At 43.7% G+C, this 16,080-nt stretch overlaps 1 protein-coding gene across 2 annotated transcripts in view; it reads right to left on the reverse strand.

Moving 5' to 3' along the window:
• GDI1 (GDP dissociation inhibitor 1) overlaps positions 1-16,080 on the reverse strand; it is a 121,648-nt gene that overhangs the window by 22,888 nt on the left and 82,680 nt on the right. For both annotated transcript variants that reach the window (XM_063433177.1, XM_063433178.1), the window contains exons 6-9: positions 11,524-11,655; positions 5,445-5,544; positions 4,862-5,033; positions 4,633-4,777 (exon numbers count right to left, since the gene is read on the reverse strand). In XM_063433177.1, the coding sequence (XP_063289247.1) occupies positions 4,633-4,777; positions 4,862-5,033; positions 5,445-5,544; positions 11,524-11,655 (549 nt within the window). The remainder of the gene's footprint in view (positions 1-4,632; positions 4,778-4,861; positions 5,034-5,444; positions 5,545-11,523; positions 11,656-16,080) is intronic.

The following is a 16,080-nucleotide window of genomic DNA, read 5'->3' on the forward strand; positions in this document are numbered from 1 at the left end:
ACAATTTCCCCAGAAATTGTAGCTTTTCTAGTTTCTTTTGATGTTATATGTGTATGATAGGTGTATATACTACTAAGTTGGTTTCATTGGTAACCATAAACAGGTGTTTGATGGTTGGGAGGATCTCAATCACTATGGGTGGCCACCCATTATTTTCAGGTGTTTTTAATCTTGGTGTTTCTTGTGGGTATATAAGGGGAGAACTCAGTTTCTCAACATGCTCCCTTGATAAAGGCTTCTTAGCCGAAACGTTGGCGTTTTTTTGATTGACTCTGTCCCTGCTTCTCACTGAACTTGGTATGGTTTTTGCATTTTTTTTTTATATGTTTGGGTTGATAATACTAGTATTACAGTGGTCTGTTTGCATGATACTCCTTTCATTTATTAAGTGTTATCTCACATATATATATATTATTATATAATATATATTATTATAGCCAAATTTGCCACCCTAACTCCTCCCACAGTTTTTACACTACATAGACAAAAATTTACCAAAACGTGCAGATTGTTCCCGATCGGATTGCTATTACTTTGTGGAACGTTTCGCTGAATGGTTCACGGAATATCGTCGTTCTTGTGGCGAAATTTGTCCCATAGGAATGAATGGCAAAGGTAGAGTGGGAGCTGGCAAAAGCTGAAAAATCAGGACATGATTTCTAAACTGCCACCACTCCCTCATTTTCAGGCCCACCTACACAAATCTTATATCAAAACGTTCAGCTATCCCTGCTGCCACTAAAAATGTCCACAGCTAAGCCATAGTCCTGATAGTTTTCGCAATATGACCATTTGTTTGCAACTCACGCCGTCCATTGACATTCATTGAAACTCCACTCTGCAAAGCTCACATTTAAAGGGCAATTTCTAAACTGCGACTGTGCCTTCATTGTTAATATTGCAGAGACATACTATGCATCAAAATGTAGGTCTTGGTCTTGTGATTCTCACAATATAAAGCTCTTCGCTGTAGGATTTATAGTTTTTAAAATACGACCGTTTGAAGATGGCAACCGCCAAAATACTCTGACCTGTGCCAGGCTGCAGCAGCAAGTGATGTCATAGACAAAGCCTTTTGTACACCTGCTAGTGTTTTTATAAATGTATGGTTTAATGTAACTGTGCAACAAAGTTGCAATTAAATGTGCTATATAAATGATAACAGTTACTCCGCCCACTCCAGTTGTAGACTACTGGTGGAGGCAAGAACACTTCACACAATTTCCCCAGAAATTGTAGGTTTTCTAGTATATTATTATTATTATTGCCATTTATATAGCGCCAACAGATTACGTAGCGCTTTACAATATTTTGAGAGGGGGGATGTAACAATTAATAGGACAATTACAAGAAAACTTACAGGAACAATAGGTTGAAGAGGACCCTGCTCAAACGAGCTTACAGACTATAGGAGGTGGGGTATTAGAAACATTAGGACAGGAAATATCAAGTAGGAGTGAAGCAGAGCTGGAGGAGAGAGCAAAGCACTGTCCCATAGGAGAGAGCAAGAGACAGGTATGTAAGGTAGAGATTATTCTGGGAGGCCATAAGCTTTCCTGAAGAGATGGGTTTTAAGGCCCTTCTTAAATGATTGAAGACTAGGGGAGAGTCTGATGGCAGTAGGCAAGCTATTCCATAGGAGAGGAGCCGCCCGCGAGAGGTCCTGCAAGCGTGAGTTGGCCGTACGGGTGCGAGCAGCGGTCAGGAGGTGGTCACGGGCAGAGCGGAGGGTACGAGGAGGGGTCAGTGAAGAGATATAAGAGGGGCTGGAATTGTTCAGTGCTTTAAATGTATGGGTTAGCACTTTGAATTGACTCCTATAGGATACACAGAGCCAATGTAAGGACTGGCAGAGGGGTGAGGTGTGAGAGGACCGACTAGAGAGGAAAATCAGTCTAGCTGCAGCATTCATTGCAGACTGTAGCGGGGCAATACGTCTTTTGGGGAGACCAATCAGGAGAGGGTTACAGTAATCCATGCGGGAAATTACTAGAGCATGGACAAGCGCCTTGGTAGAATCTTGCGTAAGAAAGGGGCGGATGCGGGCTATGTTTTTGAGTTGGAACCTACAGGACTTGGCAACAAACTGGATGTGAGACTCAAAGGTGAGACCAGAGTCAAGTATGACGCCAAGACAGCGCGCTTGCAGGGATGGACTTATGTGGATATCACTGACTTGAAGGGAGAGTGAGAGAGGAGGATCAGTATTAGGAGGAGGAAAGACAAGGAGTTCAGTTTTAGAGAGGTTAAGTTTGAGAAAGCGTGACAACCTCCAGTCAGAGATGTAAGAAAGGCAAGCAGTGACACGTTGGAGGACGGCAGGGGAGAGGTCTGGGGAGGAGAGGTATATCTGAGTGTCATCAGCGTACAAGTGGTAGTGGAATCCAAAAGAGGCAACACGTTTTCCAAGAGAGGCAGTATATATCATGCATTGCGCATTTATATATGTCCAGATTTTTTTTCTGGTAAATGCTTTACAATAGTATGACTTTGTATCTTTGTTGATAAAATTTAAAGAGACATTCCTATAGTATATACCCATTTAATAAAGATTTTTTCATATATATAAAGATTTATGGTTGTGCTCCTTACTCTATTCACATTGTTATGTATTTTGGGTTCTTCAGGGGATAGAGCCTTATGTGGGTGAGCACCCAGTATTTATTGAATTAGCCTTCTCCTGGGGCTATTTTGTCGTTTAGTCGAGTGTGCCCACCTTGTCTCATTTGCATTATATAAATAAATAATAACAGTTACTCCGCCCACTCCAGTTGTAGACTACTGGTGGAGGCAAGAACACTTCACACAATTTCCCCAGAAATTGTAGCTTTTCTAGTTATTATTATTATTCTTATTATAGCCAAATTTGCCACCCTAACTCCTCCCACAGTTTTTACACTACATAGACAAAAATATACCAAAACGTGCAGATTGTTCCCGATCGGATTGCTATTACTTTGTGGAACGTTTCGCCGAATGGTTCACGGAATATCGTCGTTCTTGTGGCGAAATTTGTCCCATAGGAATGAATGGCAAAGCTAGAGTGGGAGCTGGCAAAAGCTGAAAAATCAGGACATGATTTCTAAACTGCCACCACTCCCTCATTTTCAGGCCCACCTACACAAATCTTATATCAAAACGTTCAGCTATCCCTGCTGCCACTAGAAATGTCCATAGCTAAGCCATAGTCCTGATAGTTTTCACAATATGACCATTTGTTTGCAACTCACGCCTTCCATTGACATTCATTGAAACTCCACTCTGCAAAGCTCACATTTGAAGGGCAATTTCTAAACTGCGACTGTGCCTTCATTGTTAATATCTCAGAGACATACTATACATCAAAATGTAGGTCTGGGTCTTGTGATTCTCACAATATGAAGCTCTTCACTGTAGGAATTATAGTTTTTAAAATACGACCGTTTGAAGATGGCAACCGCCAAAATACTCTGACCTGTGCAAGGCTGCAGCAGCAAGTGATGTCATAGACAAAGCCTTTTACACCTGCTAATTTTTTATAACTGTATGTTTTAATGTAACTGTGAAGCACTTTGGGCAACAACATTGCAATTAAATGTGCTATATAAATAAATACTAACAGTTACTCCGCCCACTCTAGTTGTAGACTACTGATGGAGGCAAGAACACTTCACACAATTTCCCCAGAAATTGTAGCTTTTCTAGTTATTATTATTATTATTATAGCCAAATTTGCCACCCTAACTCCTTCCACAGTTTTTACACTACATAGACAAAAATATACCAAAACGTGCGGATTGTTCCCGATCGGATTGCTATTACTTTGTGGAACGTTTCGGCGAATGGTTCTCGGAATATCGTCGTTCTTGTGGCGAAATTTGTCCCATAGGAATGAATGGCAAAGCTAGAGTGGGAGCTGGCAAAAGCAGAAAAATCAGGACATGATTTCTAAACTGCCACCACTCCCTCATTTTCAAGCCCACCTACACAAATCTTATATCAAAACGTTCAGCTATCCCTGCTGCCAATAGAAATGTCCACGGCTAAGCCATAGTCCTTATAGTTTTCACAATATGACCATTTGTTTGCAACTCACGCCGTCCATTGACATTCATTGAAACTCCACTCTAGCCAGTTCAAACTTGAAGGGCAATTTCTAAACTGCAACTGTGCCTTCATTTTTAATACTTCAGAGACATACATCTTTTGTACACCTGCTAATGTTTTTATAACTGTATGTTTTAATGTAACTGTGAAGCACTTTGGGCAACAACGTTGCAATTAAATGTGCTATATAAATAAATAATAACAGTTACTCCCCCCACTCCAGTTGTAGACTACTGGTGGAGGCAAGAACACTTCACACAATTTCCCCAGAAATTGTAGCTTTTCTAGTTACCTTTCTTATTTCCCTTGCCTGCCTTACAAAGGTAGTAGCCACATCCCTTTAGTGTAGTGTCATGTAGAGCAGCTTTGGTTCAAGGCACAGCATGCAGACAGATAGTGTATGTATCAGCTGGGAAGGGGAGAATAAGAAACAGCCAGAGAGCTTATTGTAGCTCAACATGTTTAGTGGCCTTATAACTAGCACAAGAGCCCGTAAAAGTTTTAATTTTCCCTGAATCGGCTGACTGAGGCCCCAGGTACACCTACTTTTGGTCGATAGGCTCCAGCAAGTCCAACGCAGGCTCAATCTCTTTTTCAGGCTCACTGGTCTCAACAGTGGTGCTTGCAATAGCAATGTACTTTCCCTGAGCCGCCACGTTGTGTGCATATGAGATCATACAAACATAGATATCTGCAAGAACAGTACACGTTTGTTACTGTACAGTTACTGATTTCTCACTCCATCACTGCTATCTACATGCCTTTCTCTCATCACCTGATTTCCTGTTGACTTGATTCTGTGGTATGATAATTTGACATGAATTGGCATCATTGGTGCTCCTGATGGGATGACTCAGGATACAAATTACACGAATCACCTGCCCAGCCTTGCGTACTCGATCGGGAATGTAGCTGGGGTCACATATTAGCTGTTTGCACCTTGCCACCTTCCAAGAAGCAGAAAAAGAAATGTAAATCCTGATAATCATGACACAGAGTTGGTGGACACCATGAAGACCCAATCACTAGAATCATAAAACCCTGCGATGCCGGGAGACAAGGGAAGTAATCAGAGACCAAATCGTTCTAACAAAACTCAAAAAAAATCTATATTGTGAACCTTACATTACCAGAGCGGTTCCCCTAACATTTTGTATGTTTTATGCATATGAAATGCAAATTTAGAGTGAGAAGATATGGCACCATGTCAATGGATACGATTTACCAGTTCTACCAGACTTTCATCCTGCAATTCATACAATAAATTCAAAAACACATGTCCTACTAACAATACATCAATCATTTAACAATCAGATATATCCCAGGATGTAAATAGTACACAATGAACAGTAACCCACCTCTCCCTCTGACTTCACCCCAACCACTTTCCCTTTCTCCATCACAATCTCATCCACAGACTTGTTCAACATGTAGGTGCCGCCGTATATGGCACTGAGTCTAAACAGAAAAAAAGTAGAGATTTACACATAGTGCTGAGCGGAGATGAAGTAGAGATTTACCTTCAGCCCCAATTGGAGAAGAAACAGAGATTTACATACAGCGCTCAGCGGAGAGGAAGTAGAGATTTACATACAGCGCTCAGCGGAGAGGAAGTAGAGATTTACATACAGCGCTCAGCGGAGAGGAAGTAGAGATTTACATACAGCGCTCAGCGGAGAGGAAGTAGAGATTTACATACAGCGCTTAGCGGAGAGGAAGTAGAGATTTACATACAGCGCTGAGCGGAGAGGAAGTAGAGATTTACATACAGCGCTCAGCGGAGAGGAAGTAGAGATTTACATACAGCCCAAACTGGAGAGGAAGTAGAGATTTACATACAGCCCAAACTGGAGAGGAAGTAGAGATTGACATAGAGCACTCAACTGAGAGGAAGCAGAGATTTACATACAGACCCTATTGGAGAGGAAGTAGAGATTTACATACAGCCCAAACTGGAGAGGAAGTAGAGATTTACATACAGCGCTCAGCGGAGAGGAAGTAGAGATTTACATACAGCCCAAACTGGAGAGGAAGTAGAGATTTACATAGAGCACTCAGCTGAGAGGAAGCAGAGATTTACATACAGACCCTATTGGAGAGGAAGTAGAGATTTACATACAGCCCAAACTGGAGAGGAAGTAGAGATTTACATACAGCGCTCAGCGGAGAGGAAGTAGAGATTTACATACAGCGCTCAGCAGAGAGGAAGTAGAGATTTACATACAGCCCAAACTGGAGAGGAAGTAGAGATTTACATACAGCGCTGAGCGGAGAGGAAGTAGAGATTTACATACAGCGCTCAGCGGAGAGGAAGTAGAGATTTACATACAGCCCAAACTGGAGAGGAAGTAGAGATTTACATACAGCCCAAACTGGAGAGGAAGTAGAGATTTACATAGAGCACTCAGCTGAGAGGAAGCAGAGATTTATATACAGACCCTATTGGAGAGGAAGTAGAGATTTACATATAGCACTGAGCAGAGAGGAAGCAGAGATTTACATACAGCCCAAACTGGAGAGGAAGTAGAGATTTACATACAGTGCTGAGCAGAGAGAAAGCAGATATTTACATACAGAGCTGAGCAGAGAGGAAACAGATTTACATACAGCGCTGAGCGGAGAGGAAGTAGAGATTTACATACAGAGCGGAGAGGAAGCAGAGATTTACATAGAGTGGAGAGGAAGCAGAGATTTACATACAGCGGAGAGCGGAAAGAAAGCAGAGATTTACATACAGAGCGGAGAGGAAGTATAGATTTACATACAGAGCGGAGAGGAAGCAGAGATTTACATAGAATGGAGAGGAAGCAGAGATTTACATACAGCGGAGAGCGGAAAGAAAGCAGAGATTTACATACAGAGCGGAGAGGAAGTAGAGATTTACATACAGATCTGAGCAGAGAGAAAACAGATTTAAATACAGTGCTGAGCAGAGAGAAAACAGATTTACATACAGCGCTGAGTGAAGAGGAAGCAGAGATTTACATACAGCGCTGAGTGAAGAGGAAGTAGAGATTTAAAAACAGCCCCAATTGGAGAGGAAGAATATTTACATAGAGCACTGAGCTGAGAGGAAGCAGAGATTTACATACAACCCCAATTGGAGAGGAAGTATAGATTTACATAGAGTACTGAGCGGAGAGGAAGTAAAGATTTACATACAGTGCTGAGTGGAGAGGAAGTAGAGATTTACATACAAAGCTGAGCAGAAAGGAAACATATTTACATACAGCACTGAACAGAGAGGAAACAGATTTGCATACAGCACTGAACAGAGAGGAAGTAGAGATTTACAAACAGCGCTGTGCAGAGAGGAAGTAGCGATTTACATAGAGCCCCACTTGCAGAGGAAACAGATTTACATACAGCACTAAGCGGAGAGAATGTAGAGATTTACAGACAGCTCTGAGCAGAGAGGAAGCAGAGATTTACATACAGCGCAGAGCGGAGAAGAAGTAGAGATTTACATACTGAGCGGAGAGGAAGTAGAGATTTACATACAGCGCTGAGGAGAGAGAAAACAGATTTACATACAGCGCTGAGCAAAGAGAAAACAGATTTACATACAGCGCTGAGGAGAGAGAAAACAGATTTACATACAGCGCTGAGGAGAGAGAAAACAGATTTACATACAACGCTGAGCAAAGAGAAAAAAGTTTACATACAGCGCTGAGGAGAGAGAAAACAGATTTACATACAGCGCTGAGGAGAGAGAAAACAGATTTACATACAGGGCTGAGCAAAGAGAAAACAGATTTACATACAGCGCTGAGCAAAGAGAAAACAGATTTACATACAGCGCTGAGGAGAGAGAAAACTGATTTACATACAGCGCTGAGGAGAGAGAAAACAGATTTACATACAGCGCTGAGCAAAGAGAAAAAAGTTTACATACAGCGCTGAGCAAAGAGAAAAAAGTTTACATACAGCGCTGAGCAAAGAGAAAAAAGATTTACATACAGCGCTGAGTGAAGAGGAAGCAGAGATTTACATACAGAGCTGAGTGGAGAGGAAGTAGAGATTTCCATACAGCGCTGAGCGGAGAGGAAGTAGAGATTTCCATAAAGTGCATAGCAGAGAGGAAGCAGAGATTTACATACAGCCCCAATTGGAGAGGAAGTAGAGATTTAGATAGAGTACTGAGCGGAGAGGAAGTAAAGATTTACATACAGTGCTGAGCGGAGAGGAAGTAGAGATTTACATACAAAGCTGAGCAGAGGGGAAACAGATTTACATACAGCACTGAGCAGAGGGGAAACAGCCCCACTTGCAGAGGAAACAGATTTACAGCACTAAGCGGAGAGAATGTAGAGATTTACACACAGCCCCGAGCAGAGAGGAAGCAGAGATTTACATACAGCACTGAGTGGAGAGGAAGCAGAGATTTACATACAGCACTGAGTAGAGAGGAAGTAGAGATTTAGATTGAGCGGAGAGAGAGGAATCAGAGGTTTACATACAGCGCTGAGCAGAGATAGAGGAAGCAGAGGTTTACATACAGCGCTGAGCGGAGATAGAGGAAGCAGAGGTTTACATACAGCCCCGAGCAGAGAGGAAGCAGAGATTTACATACAGCACTGAGTGGAGAGGAAGTAGAGATTTACATACAGCGCTAAGGAAGAGGAAGCATAGATTTACATACAGCGCTGAGCGGAGATAGAGGAAGCAGAGATTTACATACAGCGCTGAGTGGAGAGAGAGGAAGCAGAGGTTTACATACAGCGCTGAGCGGAGAGAGAGGAAGCAGAGGTTTACATACAGCGCTGAGCGGAGAGAGAGGAAGCAGAGATTTACATACAGTGCTGAGCGGAGATAGAGGAAGCAGAGATTTACATACAGCGCTGAGCGGAGAGAGAGGAAGCAGAGGTTTACATACAGCGCTGAGCGGAGAGAGAGGAAGTAGAGATTTACATACAGCGCTGAGCGGAGAGAGAAAGGAAGCAGAGGTTTACATACAGCGCTGAGCGGAACCAGAGATTTACATACAGCGCAGAGCGGAGAGAGAGGAAGCAGAGATTTACATACAGCGCTGAGCGGAGAGAGAGGAAGCAGAGGTTTACATACAGCGCTGAGCGAAGAGAGAGGAAGTAAAGATTTACATACTGCGCTGAGCAGAGAGAGAGGAAGTAGAGATTTACATACAGCGCTAAGGAAGAGGAAGCATAGATTTACATACAGCGCTGAGCGGAGATAGAGGAAGCAGAGATTTACATACAGCGCTGAGTGGAGAGAGAGGAAGCAGAGGTTTACATACAGCGCTGAGCGGAGAGAGAGGAAGCAGAGGTTTACATACAGCGCTGAGCGGAGAGAGAGGAAGCAGAGATTTACATACAGTGCTGAGCGGAGATAGAGGAAGCAGAGATTTACATACAGCGCTGAGCGGAGAGAGAGGAAGCAGAGGTTTACATACAGCGCTGAGCGGAGAGAGAGGAAGTAGAGATTTACATACAGCGCTGAGCGGAGAGAGAAAGGAAGCAGAGGTTTACATACAGCGCTGAGCGGAACCAGAGATTTACATACAGCGCAGAGCGGAGAGAGAGGAAGCAGAGATTTACATACAGCGCTGAGCGGAGAGAGAGGAAGCAGAGGTTTACATACAGCGCTGAGCAGAGATAGAGGAAGCAGAGGTTTACATACTGCGCTGAGCAGAGATAGAGGAAGCAGAGGTTTACATACAGCGCTGAGCGGAGATAGAGGAAGCAGAGATTTACATACAGTGCTGAGCGGAGATAGAGGAAGCAGAGGTTTACATACAGCGCTGAGCGGAGATAGAGGAAGCAGAGATTTACATACAGTGCTGAGCAGAGATAGAGGAAGCAGAGGTTTACATACAGCGCTGAGCGGAGATAGAGGAAGCAGAGATTTACATACAGTGCTGAGCGGAGATAGAGGAAGCAGAGATTTACATACAGTGCTGAGCGGAGATAGAGGAAGCAGAGATTTACATACTGCGCTGAGCAGAGATAGAGGAAGCAGAGATTTACATACTGTGCTGAGCGGAGATAGAGGAAGCAGAGATTTACATACAGCGCTGAGCAGAGATAGAGGAAGCAGAGGTTTACATACTGCGCTGAGCAGAGATAGAGGAAGCAGAGGTTTACATACAGCGCTGAGCTGAGAGAGAGGAAGCAGAGATTTACATACTGCGCTGAGCAGAGATAGAGGAAGCAGAGATTTACATACAGCGCTGAGCAGAGATAGAGGAAGCAGAGATTTACATACAGTGCTGAGCGGAGATAGAGGAAGCAGAGATTTACATACAGTGCTGAGTGGAGATAGAGGAAGCAGAGATTTACATACAGTGCTGAGCGGAGAGAGAGGAAGCAGAGGTTTACATACAGCGCTGAGCGGAGATAGAGGAAGCAGAGGTTTACATACTGCGCTGAGCAGAGATAGAGGAAGCAGAGGTTTACATACAGCGCTGAGCAGAGATAGAGGAAGCAGAGGTTTACATACTGCGCTGAGCAGAGATAGAGGAAGCAGAGGTTTACATACAGCGCTGAGCTGAGAGAGAGGAAGCAGAGATTTACATACTGCGCTGAGCAGAGATAGAGGAAGCAGAGATTTACATACAGTGCTGAGCGGAGATAGAGGAAGCAGAGATTTACATACAGTGCTGAGCAGAGATAGAGGAAGCAGAGATTTACATACAGTGCTGAGCAGAGATAGAGGAAGCAGAGGTTTACATACAGTGCTGAGCGGAGATAGAGGAAGCAGAGATTTACATACTGCGCTGAGCAGAGATAGAGGAAGCAGAGATTTACATACTGCGCTGAGCGGAGATAGAGGAAGCAGAGATTTACATACAGCGCTGAGCAGAGATAGAGGAAGCAGAGGTTTACATACTGCGCTGAGCAGAGATAGAGGAAGCAGAGGTTTACATACAGCGCTGAGCTGAGAGAGAGGAAGCAGAGATTTACATACTGCGCTGAGCAGAGATAGAGGAAGCAGAGATTTACATACAGCGCTGAGCAGAGATAGAGGAAGCAGAGATTTACATACAGTGCTGAGCGGAGATAGAGGAAGCAGAGATTTACATACAGTGCTGAGTGGAGATAGAGGAAGCAGAGATTTACATACAGTGCTGAGCGGAGAGAGAGGAAGCAGAGGTTTACATACAGCGCTGAGCGGAGATAGAGGAAGCAGAGGTTTACATACTGCGCTGAGCAGAGATAGAGGAAGCAGAGGTTTACATACAGCGCTGAGCAGAGATAGAGGAAGCAGAGGTTTACATACTGCGCTGAGCAGAGATAGAGGAAGCAGAGGTTTACATACAGCGCTGAGCGGAGATAGAGGAAGCAGAGATTTACATACAGCGCTGAGCTGAGAGAGAGGAAGCAGAGATTTACATACAGTGCTGAGCGGAGATAGAGGAAGCATACAGCAAAGTGAGAGAAGGAAATCTTTACAAAAGAGAGGTGGAAGGTTCGTCTTCACCTGGCAAAACCCTGTGGTAGTTCTCCAAGTCCATACAGAGGGTATAAATAAGGACTTTTGCCATATCTAGCCAGAGACTCACTGTACAGTTTGATTCGATTGATCGTTTCTAGGCATGGCTGGTCCAAGTAACTGAAATTATAGAAGTAAAGGGTTAAACATAAAAATACAGGGTTATCAATTCTTTTATGTAACATTCCACTTAAAACATGACAAAGGTAAATGTAAATGTTAAAATTCCAGGAAGTATTCACCAAAAATGATAAAATACCACAAAAAAAGTAGAAGTAAGTGCATACCACCTTCAAATCACCACTCTCCCACTATCTGCAATAACAATCTAATCACCGCGCGCCAACAGCCTACAAAAACAATCTAATCACCGCAATCCGACTGTCTGCAATAACAATCTAATCACCAGACTCGGACTGTCTGCAATAACAATCTAATCACCAGACTCGGACCGTCTGCAATAACAATCTAATCACCAGACTCGGACTGTCTTCAATAACAATCTAATCACCACACTCCAACAGCCTACAATAACAATCTAATCACCGCAAGCCAACTGTCTACAATAACAATCTAATCACCAGACTCGGACTGTCTGCAATAACAATCTAATCACCACACTCCAACAGCCTACAATAACAATCTAATCACCGCAAGCCAACTGTCTACAATAACAATCTAATCACCGCACTCCGACTGTCTGCAATAACAATCTAATCACCGCACTCCGACTGTCTGCAATAACAATCTAATCACCGCAAGCCAACTGTCTACAATAACAATCTAATCACCGCACTCCGACTGTCTGCAATAACAATCTAATCACCGCACTCCGACCGTCTGCAATAACAATCTAATCACCGCACTCCGACTGTCTGCAATAACAATCTAATCACCAGACTCGGACTGTCTGCAATAACAATCTAATCACCACACTCCAACAGCCTACAATAACAATCTAATCACCGCAAGCCAACTGTCTACAATAACAATCTAATCACCGCACTCCGACTGTCTGCAATAACAATCTAATCACCGCACTCCGACTGTCTGCAATAACAATCTAATCACCGCAAGCCAACTGTCTACAATAACAATCTAATCACCGCACTCCGACCGTCTGCAATAACAATCTAATCACCGCACTCCAACAGCCTACAATAACAATCTAATCACCGCACTCCGACTGTCTGCAATAACAATCTAATCACTACACTCCAACTGTCTGCATTAACAATCTAATCACCACACTCCGACTGTCTGCAATAACAATCTAATCACCGCAAGCCAACTGTCTACAATAACAATCTAATCACCGCACTCCGACCGTCTGCAATAACAATCTAATCACCGCACTCCGACTGTCTGCAATAACAATCTAATCACCGCACTCCGACCGTCTGCAATAACAATCTAATCACCACACTCCGACTGTCTGCAATAACAATCTAATCACCACACTCCGACTGTCTGCAATAACAATCTAATCACCACACTCCGACTGTCTGCAATAACAATCTAATCACCGCACTCCGACCGTCTGCAATAACAATCTAATCATCACACTCCGACTGTCTGCAATAACAATCTAATCACCACACTCCGACTGTCTGCAATAACAATCTAATAACCACACTCCAACAGCCTACAATAACAATCTAATCACCGCAAGCCGACTGTCTGCAATAACAATCTAATCACTACACTCCAACTGTCTGCATTAACAATCTAATCTCCGCACTCTGACTGTCTGCAATAACAATCTAATCACCGCACTCCGACTGTCTGCAATAACAATCTAATCACCACACTCCGACTGTCTGCAATAACAATCTAATCACCGCACTCCGACTGTCTGCAATAACAATCTAATCACCGCACTCCGACCGTCTGCAATAACAATCTAATCACCAGACTCCGACTGTCTGCAATAACAATCTAATCACCGCATTCCGACTGTCTGCAATAACAATCTAATCACCGCACTCCGACTGTCTGCAATAACAATCTAATCACCACACTCCGACTGTCTGCAATAACAATCTAATCACCGCACTCCGACCGTCTGCAATAACAATCTAATCACCACACTCCGACTGTCTGCAATAACAATCTAATCACCACACTCCGACTGTCTACAATAACAATCTAATCACCACACTCCGACTGTCTGCAATAACAATCTAATCACCGCACTCTGACTGTCTGCAATAACAATCTAATCACCACACTCCGACCGTCTGCAATAACAATCTAATCACCACACTCCGACTGTCTGCAATAACAATCTAATCACCACACTCCGACTGTCTGCAATAACAATCTAATCACCGCACTCCGACCGTCTGCAATAACAATCTAATCACCGCACTCCGACTGTCTGCAATAACAATCTAATCACCGCACTCCGACTGTCTGCAATAACAATCTAATCACCACACTCCGACTGTCTACAATAACAATCTAATCACGCACTCCGACTGTCTACAATAACAATCTAATCACCGCACTCCGACTGTCTGCAATAATCTAATCACAGTGCTCCGACCGTCTACAATAACAATCTAATCACCGCAATCCGACTGTCTGCAATAACAATCTAATCACCGCAATCTGACTGTCTGCAATAACAATCTAATCACCGCGCTCCAACAGCCTACAAAAACAATCTAATCACCACACTCCAACTGTCTGCAATAACAATCTAATCACCACACTCCGAGTGTCTGCAATAACAATCTAATCACCGCAATCCGACTGTCTGCAATAACAATCTAATCACCACACTCCGACCGTCTGCAATAACAATCTAATCACCGCGCTCCAACAGCCTACAATAACAATCTAATCACCGCAATCCGACTGTCTGCAATAACAATCTAATCACTACACTCCAACTGTCTGCATTAACAATCTAATCTCCGCACTCTGACTGTCTGCAATAACAATCTAATCACCGCACTCCGACCGTCTGCAATAACAATCTAATCACCACACTCCGACTGTCTGCAATAACAATCTAATCACCGCACTCCGACCGTCTGCAATAACAATCTAATCACGGCACTCCGACTGTCTGCAATAACAATCTAATCACCGCACTCCGACTGTCTGCAATAACAATCTAATCACCACACTCCGACTGTCTGCAATAAAAATCGAATCACCGCACTCCGACTGTCTGCAATAACAATCTAATCACCGCACTCCGACTGTCTACAATAACAATCTAATCACCGCACTCCGACTGTCTGCAATAAAAATCGAATCACCGCACTCCGACTGTCTGCAATAACAATCTAATCACCGCACTCCGACTGTCTGCAATAACAATCTAATCACCGCACTCCGACTGTCTGCAATAACAATCTAATCACCGCACTCCGAATGTCTGCAATAACAATCTAATCACTGCAATCCGACCGTCTGCAATAACAATCCAATCACCACACTCTGACTGTCTACAATAACAATCTAATCACGCACTCCGACTGTCTGCAATAACAATCTAATCACCGCACTCCGACTGTCTGCAATAACAATCTAATCACCGCACTCCGACAGTCTGCAATAACAATCTAATCACCGCACTCCGACTGTCTGCAATAACAATCTAATCACCAGACTCGGACTGTCTGCAATAACAATCTAATCACCGCAATCCGACGGTCTGCAATAACAATCTAATCACCGCAATCCGACTGTCTGCAATAACAATCTAATCACCAAACTCGGACTGTCTGCAATAACAATCTAATCACGGTGCTTCAAACATTTGCAAAAGCAATCTAATCACAGCGCTCCGACACCTACAATAACAATCTAATCACTGCACTGTGACTGTCTACAATAACAATCTAATCACTGCACTGTGACCGTCTACAATAACAATCTAATCACTGCACTGTGACCGTCTACAATAACAATCTAATCACCGGAGTGTGACCGTCAACAATAACAATCTAATCACTGGACTGTGGCCGTCTACAATAAATATTTAATCACCACACTTTGACCATCTACAAAAACAATCTAATCACTGCACTCCAACCGTCCGCAATAACAATCTAATCACCACGTCCTGACTGTCTGCAGTAACAATCTAATCACCGCACTCCGGTCTGCACTGCACCCTGCTTGTCTCCCATAACTATCACTGCACCCTGCCTGTCTCCAATAGCTGCCTGTGCACCCTGCCTGTCTCTGATAGCTGTCACTGCATCTTGCCTATCTCCCCTTGTTGTCACTGCACCCTGCCTGTCTCCGATAGCTGTCTCTGCACCCTGCCTGTCTCCGATAGCTGTCACTGCATCTTGCCTATCTCCCCTTGTTGTCACTGCACCCTGCCTGTCTCCGATAGCTGTCTCTGCACCCTGCCTGTCTCCGATAGCTGTCTCTGCACCCTGCCTGTCTCCGATAGCTGTCACTGCATCTTGCCTATCTCCCCTTGTTGTCACTGCACCCTGCCTGTCTCCGATAGCTGTCTCTGCACCCTGCCTGTCTCCAATAGCTGCCTGTGCACCCTGCCTGTCTCTGATAGCTGTC

Source organism: Pelobates fuscus, chromosome 9, assembly GCF_036172605.1.
Source record: "Pelobates fuscus isolate aPelFus1 chromosome 9, aPelFus1.pri, whole genome shotgun sequence".
In the NCBI taxonomy this organism is placed as follows: Eukaryota; Metazoa; Chordata; class Amphibia; order Anura; family Pelobatidae; genus Pelobates; species Pelobates fuscus.